Genomic DNA, 18,325 nt, shown 5'->3' on the forward strand with positions numbered 1-18,325 from the left:
ATGACCTGGTGTGCAGGACACACCCCAAAGCTCTTTCACATTTATTACTTCATTGTCAGACACACACAAGCATCTCTCTGTCCCTCTCACTTCTCCATCCCCTACCCCTCCCTCTCAGAGGTTCAGATTACATGAGTGACAACAAAGGCTTGAAATAACTTGATTCCCCTGAGATTTCTATGCTCATGGGACAGAGAAGGCGGCAGTTGCTTTTCTTATCGTTGCAACAAAGTATATGACAAAAGCAATTTGAGGAAGGAAGAGCTAATTTGGGCTTGGGTTTGAGGATATGGTCCATCAAGTTGGACGTCATGGCAGCAGAAATGCTGGTCATGCTGCATCCATAGTCAGGAAGAGTGAGTACCATGAATAGGACTGCTTGGATCTTCCTCTTTCCATTTAGTCCGGGACCCCGGCCTATGGAATGGTGCTGCCAGTGTTCTAACCCCAATCTACCTAATCCAGAAAATCATCCCAGAGACATACCCAGGGGTCAACTCCATTGTGATGCCAAGTCCCATGGAGTTGACAATCAAGGGTAACCACCTCACCAAACAGCCACACCCTCTAGGGCACAAAAGCAAGATTACACTTCAGGAAAGGGGCAGGCGTGGGGTGGAGGGGCAGAAACAGCCCAGACTACGTATGTATAGAAATGCCACAAGGCATGCTACTCTATGCTAAAGATAAATTTAAAAAAGAAAAGCCACAATTCAGCAGAAACTTTTGATAGAAAGGAAATGTCAGGTAAATAACAATAAAAACATATCTCCAAAGCAAAGATTCTCTCTTACCTAAACTTGTGCCAGGCTATTGCTGGAAGTTTCTTTAAAGCAGAAATGGCATATTCTAAACTAGGAAATGTCCACATAAAATTTGTTATTTTATGGATATTGCCACAAAGACTGCTATGTGGCCACCTTAAGCTGTTTTCTTAGAAAAAGCTGCAAAGTGAAAAGTCTTGATTTTACAGTAGTTTTTGTAAGATTCCCTACATGTGTGTTAAGAGTGTTAATTGGTAAGATTATGCCACTGATCCACATTTTTGTAAGATTATTCCTTACATATCTAGATACTGAGGAATCCAATGTCAAGGGGTGTCGAGGATCTTTCTTTCCTTTTAATCTTTTTTTACACTTATTTTTTTATTTGTAAAGAGTACACGACAAGGCACATGTGTGAAGGACAGAGGATGGCTTAAAGAAGTCAGTTCTCTCCTTCCACTCTGTAGGTCTGGGAAATGGAACTGATTGTTAGGCTTGCCAGAGGGTACCTTTACCAATGGAGCCATTTTTAGCCCCTGGGTAAAGGATTCCCTACAGAGACCCAAGGAAATGCTGGTACCATACGAGGAGAACCAGATATCCAGAGAGCTTGCTTCACTGCCCCACAACTCACTATTCCCTTAATCCGTCGATGAATGAATCTGCTCACTTTTAAAAGTCCCACCCATTCCCTCCTCTTGATACTTTACAGCTGGCTTTGGATTTTCTCCTGAACTGAGATGGGTATTCAAACCACAGCAGGCATTTTGATGGATGGGATCTATTCACCTCAAGTGGTTCCCTGTCACTGAATTACTAATGACATTTCATGGCTTGCATTCCCCTCTTGGCTTTTCTGACTTGAATTTCAGAATCTTGAAGTCCAGTTACTCATCCCTCTTATTTTTAGCATGACAAAAGTAAGGCATCGGGAAGTAAAGCAGTCAGTAAAGGAAATTAGGTAGCCAAGAAGTTAAGGGCTAACCAGAAACTTGCCAGCCAATAGGATCAAAACCAGATAGTGGCTTGGCCAGAAAAATAACCTGTGCTGGCTTCCAACCCCTGCCCCCAGCATTTGTGCCATCCGTAATATTCAATGAGACTCCTGTTTCTTGTACTCCAAAACCACCAGCTTTAAGAGACACATATTGCTGTTTTTCTACTTTAAAAAAAAGTAATATAGCTATAATTTCAAAACTAAGATGAAAATATCTTCCCTCACAAAGACTAGAAGTTTAATGAGGGCAATTATTCTTATTTATTTTTTTAATATAATGACCGAATGTGATGGGGTACAGTAAGAAAACTGCCAAAAAGACTGCTCCATTATTAGGGGAAAGGATTTTTAATGAGAGAAAAATATACATCCCGAGTATTTGGAATAGTCCAGAACAGAGATAAAAGACAGCAGGCTGGGCATAACCAGAGACTGGACAGGGAGTGAGAGAAGGCACGAAATAGTAAGGTAGTGAGAGATAGCTGGGAGGAGGGGGGCGGGGGTGACGGGACGCTTTGTCTTTATAGAGAACACAAACAGGTATCCGGGAGGAGAGAGGATGCTACTGTGGGGGCTTTGAAACACATAACAAGCACTTGTGAGTGAGGACTGAGGGAGCCCGGGGCATGGGCTCTGATGAACAACCACAGGTGCGCATCAGTGGAGACATATGTCCCCCCTCTGCCAGAGGCAAGGGGAATGACTCTTGTGGGGGACATTTCACAAGTTCCTGAGGAATGCCGGCTTCTCCCTGACTTTCAGAAATCTTGTTATAGTCTAGCTTGAACCAGACATACGGACTTTCTGGGACCTAACCATGGTATTTCATGCTTTCTTACAGGGTCACATGGGCAATAGAATGATCGGAGAGAAAGGAGACCCGGTAATTGCCGTCCCACTATGGGTGTTAGTGGGGCAGAACCTCTAAGCACGCAGTGCCGTTGCCTCCAGGGTATCCACTGGCCGTGCTGAAACCTCAACACTTTCGTTTGCTGTTCCGCTGTGTCTGAGAGAGCAGAAAAAACCGGATCTGGGAGAGGGCACAGCTGATGTGCCCATGACGCTGCTACATGGCTCTCATTATCTGTACTTGTCTTTAGGGTGAGAAGGGATCCCCAGGCCCTCCCGGGCTGCCCGGAACAGTGATTGTCACACTCAGGCGCCCATACAACAAATCGGTAAGGCTGCAGCATCATGACTACAGCTGTGCCTTTATTTCTGCAAAGACATCTTAGTGATCCCCAGGAGCCCCGTTCACCCCAGTTTCCCATGCCTGGCCAGTCTAAACATCTAGTTTTAATTCCTCCTGTATCCTTCATGGTGAGGGATGGAAAGGTCCAATGAGGAGGCTGAGACAAGCGGCCCCAAGACACAGAACTGACTTTGTTCACACCTCTTTTCTGTTCTCTCTCATTGTCTCTTACACACTGTGTGTGGCTTTGATCCAATAGGATGGCAGGGACCTCTAGACAGGGTAGAGGAGTGCTACAATCTAGTGGGACCCTTTGCATGGCCAGTATAACCTCAAGGACACGCCCAGTCTTCTCCAAGAACGCTACCCCATGTCATATTAGACACTGATTGCTTTTTTCCCCCAAAGCGGAATGACTAAGAGGACCAGCAGATGGAGCTGAACTTAGGAAATGACTCCACAGTACCATATACCAATCCAGACACTAGCCTGGACTTGAAAAGTCTGGGAGGGGAAATAAAGAATTCAGACGGCATTAAATTAACCAAAAACTCAAATCCTTTTTCTCTTTGAAAATTACATTCAATTGCTTCAGACAATAATTTAGTTGAAACATGATCTAAATATAAAATATGCTTTTTTAAAGTATACCTCTTGGGTTTTAATAGATTTTGTAGTGTAAAATGCAGGCCACAGCATTCACTCATTTATGATCAACTCATTGGCTTTTTGATGCTCATGGGGTTGGTTAATTATCACCACTGGCAATCTTAGAATATTATCTTTATACTAAAAAGAAACCCTAGAGGCACCATCTGCCTGTTCATAGTATAAATGACCAGAAAAAAAACTAAAAAGAGTTCAGAGAAAGCATGGTAAAATTTAATATGAGATAAATAACTCACACAGAAGACAGGAGGAAAAAATGACTTGAGGAAAAATAACTGAATTCTTCAGAGGCCATCAGCAAAAAGTAAATTAATGAACCCTGAAGCATCATTTTCTTAAAAAAAAAAATACACTTTTCCATTTACAGAATGTACATCTGCAACATTTGACCTGGGAAAAAACTAGTGTCTCCAAGAAGAGAAAGATATTGTGGGGCAGGGGAGGGTTGATTAATTAAGTGGGATAATGGCTCGCAGGAACCCAGTCAATTCATCATGATGGCATTTGAACAGAAAAGTATTATTCCAATAAAAAGAAATTTAATGTTTTAGAAATGAGTGCGCTATGACAGAAATGAATTTGGTAAGTAAACTAATGTAATTAGGTCCAAATTATCCTTTTTTTTTTTTTTTCAAGACTGAGTTTCTTTGTGCAGCTCTGGCAGTTCTGGAACTTGTGCTATAGACAAGTTTGAAGCTGGCCTTGAACTCAGAGATCCGCTTGCCTCTGCCTCCCTGAGTGCTGGGATTGGAATATGTTTATGGATAAAACATGCACTCAGGTGCCAAGTTACCAGCTCTCACAACAGTTCCTTTTCCAAGGGATCAAATTTCTTCAAAAGTCCCAAAGATACACAGATTAAGAAGCTGCCCTTTGGAGGGCTTCAAACACTCATTGAAATTCTTTTAACATCATGTCATACACCTGTTATAATAATGGTTAACAGTCTAGTATAAAGGAGGTTTGCTGTGGGAAAAGAGGAGGGGTGAGAAATAAAGAGAGAGGAGGGGGGCACCCATGGCAGAGAGAGACAGAGGGACACAGAGAGTAAGTGAAACCAAAAGTATAAGAGAAAGAGAGCTAGGGAGGCTGGCGGGTGGGTCCTCTTATCAGGCACATACCTGGCAGGGGCAGGTGATGACGTCAGAGGTTTCTAGGCCTATGGAAGCCCCTGAAGGCAGGCCAGCTGAGTCTCCTCTTACGCCAACGTTTCTCCCTTTTCACTTAATAAAAAAATGAGGGACTAGGAAGGGATGGTGAGGCGGGAATGAGGACACCTTGAGTTAAAAAAGGGCTGCTTCCTGCTGACTTGAGGGCGACAGACATCTCTGGGGACCCTAGGAAAATTTGGAGAAGTCCGGGGAGAGCCGCTGTTTTAGTGCTGTCCGGGATCTGTGAGAACATCTACGGCTGGGATGGAAAACACGGGTCCAGCAAACACAATCTGCGAGGTTAGACTGGACCACCTGTGGATAGTTACTTTGTTGCTGTCCTGAATGTAGGCAACACCTGGGCCTGCCAGGATACTGGAACACGTACATGGGCAGAAGACAAAGATAAGTAGGGTAGGAAGAAAATTCTTTTTTAGGTGTACATTTGAAGCTGTTGGACCCATGGTTTTGGTAGCTGGGGGAGGGGAGCCCCAAACTATCGAAAGGGGGAGGAATCCCACCCTCTGAAATAGGCCATCGGTGGGAAACTTGCTGTTGAGTGACAGCATTTATCTGGAATCCATTTAACCTGAGAAGTGGATTCAGGTGGATTTCCTGTAGTTTGCACTAGTTCCTTTTAAGTTCACAAAGAAGAAACTACATTCATTCGTGCATCCAAGAACTAGCAAAGATAAAGTAGTTAGACATACACTTTAAATCAGCTTGTTAATCTGAATAGACCTTTATAACTTTAAAAGTTCACCATCATATAAAGAACATTTTGTATCGGCATTGAGTCATATATACAGTATGTTGTGAAAAGCATAACTTTCAATTACTGTAAAAATCCATTGAAATTTAAAATGAAACCTGTTGCTTTCTTAATCAAAAAGGAGGTAAAAATAGTAAACAGGGAGTTCGTTAAGACTAAAAAAAGCTTTATAGTTGGTGCTTTATACCACGTGTTCATCTTAATATGATGGAGTCACATGGCAGGTTGTAAGCCAGGTGGCTGACATGGCTGCTTACAAACACATATGCATACATACGTATGTCCTAAAGGTTACTTTTGTGTTAATGTGAGCTCATGTATAAATTGTGAAAAAATGAGAAACAAGAAGAGATGCTGGCTGTTGTCATGAGGCCCAATACTGGTCTTCAGACCTAGTTTCTCTGGACAGAGGGTATTTCCAAATACAACTGGTCTAATCTTATTTGGTTGTTTTGTAATAGTGATTTTGAACTCTATTTATAAACAGGACTTCCAGGGAGAAAAAGGAGATAAAGGAGAGATGGGTGAACCTGGACTTCCTGGACCCCCGGTAGGTCATTTGTGTTATTTTGTTCCTGTGACACATAAAACAGAGCCTTAATACATAGTGCTAAGATTATTTTCATTCTTTGACAATTTTATACATGTATACAATGTATCTTGATTATATCTACTCATGACTTTTCTCGCCCATCCTCCCATTCCTCAAACACACCCCCAACCACCTTCATGCCTTATTCTTAATAATCCATGGAGTTCAATTAGTGTAAACTTCATCCATATTGTGATGAATGCTAAACCTTCAAATATTGATATTAAGTAAAGGCCCAGGAATATTCAAAATCATTTTACAGCAATTTCTAGGTGAAATCTCTTCACTATTTTATGTCTGGCTTACCTGGACCACCTGATTTTGAATAGCTATCTAGAACTAATTTTTATAATAAGATTTAGATTACTTAATTTTAAATATGGCTGATAAAGGAGACAAATTATTCTTTTAATCAAGAAAAGAACAGTCATTTCTAAAGCTTTTTCATAACTCTGATCACACAGGGACCACCCGGAGACTCCTATGGGGCAGTAAAGGGTGTGCCTGGAGAGCCTGGTCCTCGGGTAAGGTGACAATTCAGCGCCATGTGCAGCCCAGGGAAGGCAGGCCTTGGGACTCTTTGGGTGACAGAGATGCTCCAACTAGCTATTGTTTTTTTTGAAAAAATGATTTTTTTGAAGTTTTCGTAGATAGGATTTATTTTTCCAAGTATCCGGAAAGTTCAAGACTAAAACATGCCCCAGGGACTTCAGAACCTGAAAGCTGGGGCATGACTCTCTCTACCTCACTTCTGCTCTTCTCTAGGCTCCAGGCCTATTCTGTCCAATAAATGATAAGGACCTTCTGTGAGGAAGATAAGAAATGAGGTACAGCCACAGACAGAGAGACAGACCAACGGACACACACACCTATAGAAAACTCCAGAGATTCAATCTTGCTTGTTCATATGTCTCGCTCTGAAATAATGGCTATGGCCACAGGGAAAATGTCCATGATTGGCTAGACAATGAACTTCTGTGAGTGACAGCACATCAGAATCCGCCAGAGTGTGGACAGAAAGCTCCCAAAGAAAATAGGGTACTGAGTGTCTGGAAGTGGGGTGCTGGGAACAGAGAAGCAAAAAGGACCCACTTCCCCACTCAGCTCCATTTTGTTAGATTTAAACAGCTATAGCATGTAAAGACCCTAAAAAGCATGTATTGAGGAGGAGAAAGTGGAGTAGGGGTGTTTGAGAAAAAAAGATAGTGCAGCTTGCCTGAGTTTTAATTCTACCAAAAAGGGTCCATATCACAATATTTCATCTGAAAGCCATGGCTGGGAAGACATCACAATATGCTTCACATACGTATCTACATACATACATACATACACACATACATACATACTACTTATCAAGGATTTAAGAAATTATGTTTCAAATCAATAAGTTGTAAACCCTTCCTTCTTTCTAAATTCCTTATTTCCTATCTGCTTGGTGCTTCCCAGATTCTCCTTCCAAGATCATGATGAGACAGGAACTCCGCTCAAAGCATAGCCAATGTCCTCCCTCCCTCCTTTTGAGTCTAATCACTGATCTGACCTGCCTTCCACCTTCCCTAGTAAAAGATGCCTGCCCATTGCTGGGTCAGTAACTACGAGTCCTGCCTGAGAGAATCAGACGGTGAGGGACCTCCCTGAGGAGCTTTTGCCTGATGTCAAAAGGAGACTGTACCATGGGTGTTTTCTCTGTTAACTAAAGTTAACCTTTTTGTTGACTTAAGTGTTTTGTTTTAGGGAAAACCTGGAAAAGACGGAGCTCCTGGCTTCCCTGGCACTAAGGTAAAACGTGCCTGTTGAGTAGCCATAATAGCAATGGAAGGTTGTTTGAGAAAGCACAATCAGGTGGTTTCAGCTCTTAAAGACTACAGTCGAGTCTGTAGACCCACAGTGGGAAGGTCAACTGAACACACTTAACCAGCAAGACCAACCCAATCAGCAATGGTATCTTGTCTACGTGAAAGTACCTAAGAAGATCTCTAACCTCATAAGGAAATGATGGACAGTTGGGGGGGGGGGAGGGAATATGCTAGTTCCCTGGCCTGACGAACACACGAAGTACACAATCCAATAGATAGAATGTGATTATAGAGATCACAACCAGTGTGGTCTTGAAACATCACATCATTTACCAAATGTGTATACATTGACTGGGAAAATGAATTTTAAATGTTTAAAAAATTAAGTAAGTCCAGACCACACATGCTTCCCACAGACACAATCTACTTGTGTCTTCTGACCTACTTTCCTTTTATCTTTTCTGTAGGGAGCCAAGGGCAACAGGGGCTTTCCTGGGTTAACGGGCGAAGCCGGCATTAAGGTAACATCCTATCTTCAGCCTTTTCCAACTGATTAGGCATTGCCTACCTTCTCAGGAACAAGCAACTGCAGCCGCAGACTTTGTAAAAATACATCAGTTTACGCTGAGTTGCTGTGAATTTTTTTCATGACTGTCTTCTGAGGTCTCCACATAGAATGAAAGCTGTCAGTATTAGGAAGCATGATATGAGCCCAGCTGACTGCTGCTTAGATATTCCTACTTGATCCCAAAGCCACTCCTGGAAAATGGGTGCGAGTCCCATTTCACAGTCAGGATGGTTGTCTCTTGCAAATACCCATCACGTGGCAGGCTCTCGGAGACACTCTTCCTTCCTCGCCACCTGCCATAGTGGTTACTTCTCCGGTGGGTAGGAAGAGCAAGTGTAACCCACAATCCCACACATTTGCTTCACAGATCCCTGCCCGTCTGTCTCCCTAAATTTCAATTTCCTTTAGATTTTTCTGTCGTTGTTGTACCATTTCTCATTTCACGTTTATTTATTGGGGGAAGACACATGAATTAGAGCAGAGCATACTGGTAGAGAGCAGAAGACAACTTGTGGGAGTTGCTTCTCTCTTCTGCCATGTGGGTTTGAGGAATCAGTTGAATAATCAGGCTTCGTGCAAGAACCATCTCGCTTCCCCATACATATTGCTCTATCATCATCATCATCATCATCATCATCATCATCATCATCATCATCATGTTTCTGTTAACAAAGTATTGAGATTTAAAGTTGTGACTTGACCACTGGTCAGGAATCTAAGGGAATCATCTAATGAAAAATGTTCTTCATTTTCAGTAATGACAAATATGTGAAGAACCCTTGACAGTGGGCAGACATTCTGTCAGTCCTGTGGAAAGACTCCTGCTCCTGAGTCTTTTCCTCTGCCTTTTCCCTCTAACAGGGCTGTGATCATGGATGTCTGTGCGTTGTAAAGCAAGCTTGTTCAGTCTTGAGTTAGACAGAGGTTTCTCATTGAAATAAGATAAACTTATTTTGTTGATAATTGCTAAAAGTTTGAAAGGAAGGGGAAAACCTATGTAATGTTTTTTTTTTAGATCACGTTTCTTTGAATGCATGAGAATGAAATAATGATAGGAGCCAGAAAACAGTCTTAGCTGCTTGTTGAAGCAGAGACTAGCTGGCTCAGGACTCCTCAGTGAGGTATCAGCCTCTATGAAGAGGCTATCAGAAAAGGCCCACAATAGCTGGGACCCATCTGGTCATCTGAGGTTAAGTGTAGGCCTGAATCCTGTAAACCCAGCCTGGGTCACGTGTCCTTGAAAGGTCACAATCGACTAGTTGTGGATGGTTTTCCACACTACCTGCTTCTGATGTGCTGCAGATATTCACTGGTAACTCACATTTGCAGAAGTTTACGTTCAGACTCAAAGTCTGTCTTTTAATAATCAGTCCTGGGAGAATTCTGGCTTGCCCTCCTGAAACAAACGGGGTTGGGGATGCTGGTCATTAACTACAAGCCTGGCCTGGCTATCCTACAACTACAAAGTGTGTGAGAATGTGGGTGTGCAAGTCATGTGACCATGAGGTGAAGGTGACGTAGCGAAGAACTGGACAACAGACAGGCTAACATTCACTTCTTCCCAGCCTTGCAGACAAAACCCCCACCTAGACAAGGGCTCTCTGGGAAGATGACGTAAAGGCAATTACAAACCCTACAGTCCTGTTTGCATATTATTCCTAAATGACACTACCTTGACTGGTGACTTCCTATCCAACGATGCATTTTGGTTTTTTTGACTATGCTACTTTGGGCTTGCATACTCATCTGTAGCTCTCTTTCAATTTAGGGATGGAAAGGAGACCTTGGCCCCCCAGGACTCCGTGGTCCAGTAAGTGCAACTACAGATAGCAATGTCAGAGTTAAGTTCTTCTAAGTACTCAGCAAATTTTAAGTCGGCACTTCTCACTAACTGTTGTGATGAAGAGAAGAGCGTTTACATTTATCAAGCAAAGGCAAAAACTTGTTGTAGCGTTAGTTACCTGTTTGGCAATGGATAAATATTCTGATTCGATTGTGTTTGGTTCCTCGAATGCACTAATAAAGCACATCTTGAACTCTGACTAATAAAAGAACAAAACCAAAACAAAAAAGAAAAAACCTGGCCTAGTCACAGTTTGCCCAAGGTGATTCTGTGTTCTCGGGGTGTAACGAGAAGGTTGCTGCTGAAGACAGCCAGGGTACCAGGGAACTAGAGTGCTCGGTCATTCTTTGTGTATGCCCACTTTTAACAGCAGGCAGCCAAGGCTCAGCCATGGGTTTAATGCAAGTCAACAAGAACCAGTCCCTACAACCCAAGTACCACTGCACTGGGAACATCACGCTGCCCAACATAACCATGGATCTGATGTCACCACAGGCCTCATGAGAAGAATGAGAGGGACCACTGGCTCTCAGCTGTGGCATCTGCTCATTCCCCCAAAGTGGTCGGTCTCGTACCCAATGTAGAGTTTCTATGTCTGAAGGTACAGGTTGTAAAAATGGCCCAGGATAGCGAAGAGTCATGGCGTGCACCTTATTTAAAATGAAGTTTTCAAGGCTGGAGAGATGGCTCAGAGGTTAAGAGTGCCTACTGCTCTTTCAGGGGACCTGAGTTTGGTTCCTAGCACCCACACTGGGCAGCACATAATCACTTGTAACCCCAGCTTCAGAGAATCTGAGCCTCTGGCCACTTTGGAAATCTGTACACACATGCACATACTCTCTCTCTCTCTCTCTCTCAGACACACACACACACACACACACACACAGACACACACAATTAAAAGTAAAGTGCTGAAGAGTTGGCTTAGCAGTTAACACTGCTTGTCCCTCAAAGAACCTGGGTTTGTTTCCCAACACTAACACGGTGGTACATAACCACCTGTAACTCCAGTTCCAGGGGCAAATGCTCTCTTCTGCCCTCTGGGTGCCAGGCACATGAGTGGTACATACATACATATATACATACATACATATATACGTGCATGCATACATACATATGCAAGCAAACCCTCATATACATAAAATAAGTCTTTTTTAAAAAATGAAGTTCTGAGACCTTCCCCCCTCCCCAAGCTAATTCACTGAAGTTAGGTAGGTCCCAAAAATCTATATCTTTCTTTTTCAGAGACAAATCACCCCAACATAGCTTTTATGGAATTGCTAGGAAATTTTGATGGGCTACTTTATTTTGTGAAACCATAAATTGTAGCAGAGTCAAATACCCAGCAGGTACACACAAAACATTGTAGAATTTATGATGATAAATATTGTCATTGTTACTGATACCTTTAGTGATTTAATACAAGAGGCTCTTGTTACTTCATTTTTTTTTGAGTCAACAAATATATAAACATGTTAGTTAAATCACATTATTAAAACATTGATTTCTAGGGTGAAGGACATAGCTCAGTGGTCCACTGCTTACATGCATAAGGCCCTGGATTTGATGCTCATCACAGAAAAAAATACTTAAAAATGTAGTTAGAATAAATGTAGCTCTAGCTGAAATCCCATGTAATACATGATAATATCAGGAAGGTCATCTTTGTCTTTACATCTATTCACTTGTCGGGGCATGGCCGCCGTATTTCTGCTAATATACAAATATTTGAACTGAGGAAAACAAGGAAATTCCCTTTTAGGCCAAAATGAAGAGACTGAAATAAATGGGGTTGCAAGCAGTCCACTGGTAGTTATTCCTTTTATTTATTCTTTGCCTTCTCCTTTAAGACAGTGTATTATGATGCATACCTGGAAAAGGGAGATAAAGGCATGCCAGGCCCACCTGGGCCCAAAGGAGCTCGTGGCCCACAGGGTAAGGATACATTTCTTCCTAGAGCTTTTACTGTCATTGTTCTGTCTTTCAAGGTGATGAATAATGTTTATAGAACTATAATACTCAGAAAAAAACATGGTATATACTTACTTATAAAGGTATATTAGCCAAATAATACAGGATAACCATACTACAACCCACTGACCTAAAAAAACTAAGTAACGAGGAGCACCCTAGGGAGGATACTTAATTCTCATTCAGAATGGCAAGTAAATAGATACTGGAAGAAGTTCAAGAAGGGGAACAGGACAAGAGCCTACCACAGATGTCCTCTGAAACACACCACCCACCAGGGGATCAAAGCAGATGCTGAGACTCACAGCCAAACTTTGGGTGGAGCACAGAGAGTCTTATGGAGGAGTAGAGGGATAGAAGGACCCCAGAGGGGACAGGAGCTCCAGAAGGAGACCAACAGAGCCAACAAATCTAGGTCCAGGGGTCCTGCAGACACTGACACACCAACCAAGGACCATGCATGAAGAGGACGAGGTCCCTGCTCAGATGTAGCCCATGGCAGCTCAGTCTCCAAGTAGGTTCCCTAGTAAAGGGGAGCAGGGGCTATCTCTGACATGAACTCTGTTGTCTGCTTCTTATCACTTCCCCCTGGAAGGACAGCTTTGCCAGGCCAAAGGAGAAGAGGATGCATCCAGTCCTGAAGAGACTTCTTGATAGGCTGGGGTCAGGAAAGGAGGGCTCCCCCTTTCTGAGGCCTAGGAGTGAGGGAGGGGGAGGGGGAGAGGTAGGGAGTGTAGAACCAGGATGAAATGAGGGAGTGGGCTACGATTGGGATATAAAGTGAATAAAACTTAAATTTAAAAAAAAGAACTATGATAGTTTCTGTAGGAGGTAGGAAGGGAAAGTTTTTATTTCAATAGAGATATTTTTTGAGTTTCCAATTTCTATATTTTATATGAAAATGCTGTAAGGAGTATATCTTAAAAGTTGAAGAACTACTACATCATAGATGATTTTAAAGTGGACAGGGTAGCACCTATTAACTTGTAAGCAATTAATGAATGTGATGTATTCCCAGGTCCTAGTGGTCCCCCCGGAGTTCCTGGAAGTCCTGGTATGTCCTTGTTTCTTTGAACACACATAAAAATGTTTTGTAAAAGGGGAAAACCCGCTGTTCTTGTAAGTTCACATTATTCATAAAAGACAGATTTCCATTTATTGATCTAAAAGGGTTCCTAGCTTCTTATCTTTGTGACCTACGAGGCCACCGAGCAAGGAAGGATATTCACTTTTTGTTTTACATGCTCTATGTGGCTTTCAACTGTACAACCCTTGTAAATAAAAATGTGTCATTCAGTTTTCAACTGAAAAACATGTTTATCAGAAAAAAATATTAAAACCTTACAAATGACTCTTTCCTCCAAGGACTGTCTAGGCCTGGCCCTAAAGGATCCCTCGGACAGCCAGGCTTGAAAGGAAGGAAAGGGGAGAGAGGACCCACTGGAGAATTCGCTATTGGCCCTGCTGGACCCCCAGGATGTCCTGGTTCACCAGGTCCACCAGGCCCACCAGGACCTCCAGGAAGTCCAGGTAAAGATATAAAATGGGGCTGTTTAGGTGTCTGTTTTATTTGTGACTCTTGGTGCAAAGAACAGCTACATGAAACCCACGTAAGCTCAGGCCCGTGCTGCCGTGCCTGTAGGACAGTCCCAGAAAGTAGAAGATAAAACAACAATGCATCTTTGTAAGAGCTGGTTAGCATGCATCTTCTCCACTGTGGCTCAACTTGTAAAGGCTCATCTTCTACCAGAAAGATGAAAAGATGCAGGAAAAATCATATGTGTATTGAAAATTTGCTTTTTGGAAAAACATATATAAAAATTAACCGTGTGACATATATAAAAAATTAACCGTGTGTGTGCGTGTGTGTGTGTGTGTGTGTGTGTGTTTGGTGATAGTGTTGGGCTTTTCTATGTTTGTTTTGTGTCTTCTCAGTGTTGATAATTGAATCCAGGGCCTCATGCATCTTGTGTGTATCAGACAACCACTTTAACCACTGAGCTATCCCATCAGACACCCCCGCCCCCAAACAAAACTGAGCTCTCATGGTGTCTTTTCCTAGGTGACATTAGTTTTCAGCCGGGTCCACCTGGTGACCGCGGAGTGCCAGGTGATATAGGACCTCCAGGAGACCCAGGAGTTGATGGACCCAAAGGTTTGTTCAAACCCAGCGTTGTTCTGTTAGAAAGGCCCACTCCCCATCACTGCTTCCTCAAGACAGCAGTGATCATAAACAGTGAGAAAGTGAGTCCTTTCCCAAACAAATTACCTAGAAGTAGTCACTTAGGTGAGTAGTCACTTACCTGTAAGTTGGTAGTCCATTTAACATGCAATGAATCGCTGGCTAAGCCTAAAGCGCGAACCTATCCCGCCTGCATAGGGAGAGACTGGGCTGGTAGATGCTTTGTGTAGATCTTACACTTCCCCTCTCAAAAAGCTACAGCTCACAAGAAGGTATCACACATGAAACTGTGAGCCAATACAGTGATCAGTTCCACAACACTAAAAAAAAACCGTTTACGCCAACACTGGTGGGTGGGGAATACCCGTCCTTTCTGACCTCTCTGTGTGGCTGGCAAGCAATGCTTGCACTGTCCCGCTGCAGGAGAGCCGGGCCTCCCGTGTGCACAGTGCCCTTGCATCCCAGGGCCCCCCGGTCTCCCAGGATCTCCAGGACTAGATGGTGTCAAAGGAATCCCAGGTATGGACACTTTGCATGAAAAAAAAAGTATAGCTTTGTAGGGACAGAAAATTAAACACCACGGGACGTTTAAAGGAGTATTAGATTGCAGGGATGCTGTAATGAATTTAAAGAGTTCTGGAGACACTAGGCTACCATAAAGTGAGCCAAAATCTCAGAAGCCTGGTATCTTGGCCCTGTTATACTTGGGAAACTGAATTCTATCGAAATTCAGGGAAGGAGGCCTGCAGGCACATTGAGAGAGAGGCCTGTCAGTCACTCTGCTCTAGCCGATTATACTCTTCACTATTTTAAGCTCTTTTTCATGAGAAAGATTTTCTTATTTCAAAAGATTTTAATTTTATTTATTTTTGTATTATTTATTATTATATTATGTTTATAATATAATATATTTATTATTATAATGTTTTATTTAACGTTAGGTGCTAAATCAAAATTTTGATGGGGAAAACCTTACCAGCTGTGTTAGCTTTCCATCTCTAAGACAGATAAAGAATTGCACATTTGAAGAGCTAAATATCTGAAGAGAGTTTTTTTTAGCACTGACAACAACGGCTAAAAGTTGAAAACACATCTATAAGTCTAAAAGCAAGTTAGCTAAAAAAAAAAAAAAAAATTGATAGCTTAGCCAGATAATAGTCAAAGAAGTTTTAATGTGAATCTATACCTCTACATTTATGTATTGACATGTATATTGTATGATTCTAAAATGGAATATACATGAGTCTTAGGATTTTATGGATGTAAAACATGTACAACATCTACTAAAATTGAGTAAACATTATCTTTCTGATGGTAAATTTACAGATGTTACTTGCTTCTGTATAGTGTTCTTTCAATGAGCACATATTATCTCTATTATGAGAAAAATAAGTATAAATATATGTGTCCTTAAACTTACAAGGACAAGAGGACTGAAAAGCTAGGATCTAAATGTTCCACCTGACAACTTTTGACTGCATGGATGTTTTAAGATGGAAATTGTCTTTCTGTTCTCACAAGGAAATGTATTTCCCCCATACATTGGCTCTGCTTAGTAGCTCATGATAAATTGCTTTGCAGGAGGACGAGGTGCACCTGGTATGAAAGGAAATCCGGGGCCCCCAGGAAGCACAGGTCTCCCCGGATTTGCAGTAAGATTTTGTGGTTATAAACTTAAGCTTCAGCTTGGCAAGCTGAGCCCTCTGAAAATATGATTACATCTCACATAAGTCAGCAGTCCATGGCAAAGTGTAGGTCTTTAATTGGAAGGTACTTCATAGGTATGATTAAATGAGCAAATTAGTGAATTTATTTATCCATATGTCATTTTTAGTAGCAGAAATAGAAATCAGATCATTGCCCTCAGCTGAGTGTGGAAACAGGGATTTACTATAGATGGATTTTAGGGGCTCTTGGGGAGCAATGAAAATGTTTTAATGCTGATTATGGTAACTATCATTGAATGTTACTCATATATAATTATATATGCATATACACATATGAAGGGTCAGTTTTATAGTATGTAATTTATATGTCAATATAGCTATTAAAATTACTGATCATCTGTCATTATAGTGTGTTATATGTAACCTTGTTATTAATACTATTCATTATTATAGTGAATCAAAACGTTGTGTCTGATAACTAAGATGCATGTTAGAATTCATCAACGTTCAAACAGTGATAATTATGACAGTGGTGTGGCATGTAGAATTTCTATTACTATGTCCCTCTCAAGTAATTATTGTTTGTATTTTACTGACTTGTACTGTCTACCTGGCTTCTTTTTCTGTTCCGGAAGTTAAAAAACAAAACAAAAGAAAAGAAAATAAGTAAAATGTTTGACATTTCATTTGTGGGACAGAAGAGTTCATAACAGCTAAGCTTGGTGGCTTACACATGTAATTCTAACACTAGATACTGAGACAGGATGACTGTGTCTTTAGTGTCAACCTGGCCTACAGTTTGAGAGCCTGTCTTAAAAAGCAAGCCCCTCCACCAAAAGTAATGTATGCCAAGAGATAGCCATATCTATCCAGTCTTTAGAGCAGAAGAAAGACTCGGAGACTAAGGGCAGCATGTGGGCAGTCTCTGTGGTACGGGTATTGGGTTGTCTACTCATCCACAAAGCAGCTTCATGGGGCTTAGTGTTACAACTACAAATCAGTCTCTAACGTGTGTGTTTCATAGCATGTATACATTAGATATTTTATATAAACACACACATTCATATGTCTATCAACATATAAATATTAAATGTGTTTTGGGGGAAATCCATGTTTATGAAAATTGAAAAGTTCATACCGATAATGTCTTAATGTTTACCAAGGACAGTTCCACCAAAACAGCAGGCCGACTCACTTTTGTATCGCCATAGGGATTCCCAGGTGACCCAGGACATCCAGGAATTAAAGGGAGCAAAGGTGAAACACCCCTACCCTGGGGACAAATGGGTGACCCAGGTGATCCTGGACCCAGGGGTCCGCCAGGGAGAAGGGGCTTCGATGGAAATCCTGGACATCCAGGAGTGAAAGGATCACCAGGACCTAGGGGTGAACCGGTTTGTATCGAAGAACCCTTTCACCTCTCCCACCCTGTAGTGAAACGTTAGGAGACACTGTAATCACCAAAAAGTACACCGTTCTTCACTCTAGACCAACACAAGGCATCTTCAAAATAACTAAGGATCTGAGCAAATATGCACGGCATTTTGACAAAATAAGTTCCTTTCAGCAGCTTAGCCTAGCTCTAACTCTACACTGACTATGGTTCACAACTTATAATTCAATATGGACATCAAATTCATTTGTAGAAAAGAACAGAAATGTCAGAGTAGGCTACGGCTCAGCTGGCAGTACCCTTCCTAGCACAGAGGAGGCCCTGGATTCGATCCTCAACACCAAAAACTGTTCATCATTGTGCATGCCTATAATCTAGCCATGGAGGACGTGATAGCAGAAGATGTTCACAGTCATTCTCAGCAACACAGGAAATTCTAGGCCAACACAGCCTATGTGAAATCCTGTCAAACAAAAAGTAACAGAAAACCAGGGCTGAAAAAGGAGGAAGGGAAAGGAAAGAACAGAATGTTACTCACACAGAAAATTTTTAGTAAACATTTCTGGGGCTATTTCTATTCTTCTAAGATAAAATATTTAATGGTAAATAAAGTCAAATAAAGAAAAATGTATAAAACATTTCATTTTATGCAAATTTTATTCTTTTCACTGGACAGAATGTCTCACATACCCAATTAAAAATGTCATAGAGTGACAAACCAAGGGTCTCCACGAAGGACTTGTGAGAAGTTTGTCCATATTAGTTTAC

The 18,325-nt window shown here is 41.8% G+C and overlaps 1 protein-coding gene across 1 annotated transcript in view; it reads left to right on the plus strand.

Moving 5' to 3' along the window:
• Positions 1 to 18,325, plus strand: part of Col4a3 (collagen type IV alpha 3 chain) — a 117,349-nt gene that overhangs the window by 63,227 nt on the left and 35,797 nt on the right. The window contains exons 12-25 of the mRNA XM_021635104.2: positions 2,603 to 2,644; positions 2,862 to 2,939; positions 6,033 to 6,095; positions 6,602 to 6,661; positions 7,872 to 7,916; positions 8,401 to 8,454; positions 10,270 to 10,311; positions 12,195 to 12,279; positions 13,334 to 13,369; positions 13,681 to 13,845; positions 14,378 to 14,470; positions 14,921 to 15,016; positions 16,079 to 16,149; positions 17,376 to 17,558. Of these exons, the coding sequence (XP_021490779.2) occupies positions 2,603 to 2,644; positions 2,862 to 2,939; positions 6,033 to 6,095; positions 6,602 to 6,661; positions 7,872 to 7,916; positions 8,401 to 8,454; positions 10,270 to 10,311; positions 12,195 to 12,279; positions 13,334 to 13,369; positions 13,681 to 13,845; positions 14,378 to 14,470; positions 14,921 to 15,016; positions 16,079 to 16,149; positions 17,376 to 17,558 (1,113 nt within the window). The remainder of the gene's footprint in view (positions 1 to 2,602; positions 2,645 to 2,861; positions 2,940 to 6,032; positions 6,096 to 6,601; positions 6,662 to 7,871; positions 7,917 to 8,400; positions 8,455 to 10,269; positions 10,312 to 12,194; positions 12,280 to 13,333; positions 13,370 to 13,680; positions 13,846 to 14,377; positions 14,471 to 14,920; positions 15,017 to 16,078; positions 16,150 to 17,375; positions 17,559 to 18,325) is intronic.

This window comes from Meriones unguiculatus, chromosome 15 (assembly GCF_030254825.1).
Source record: "Meriones unguiculatus strain TT.TT164.6M chromosome 15, Bangor_MerUng_6.1, whole genome shotgun sequence".
In the NCBI taxonomy this organism is placed as follows: domain Eukaryota; kingdom Metazoa; phylum Chordata; class Mammalia; order Rodentia; family Muridae; genus Meriones; species Meriones unguiculatus.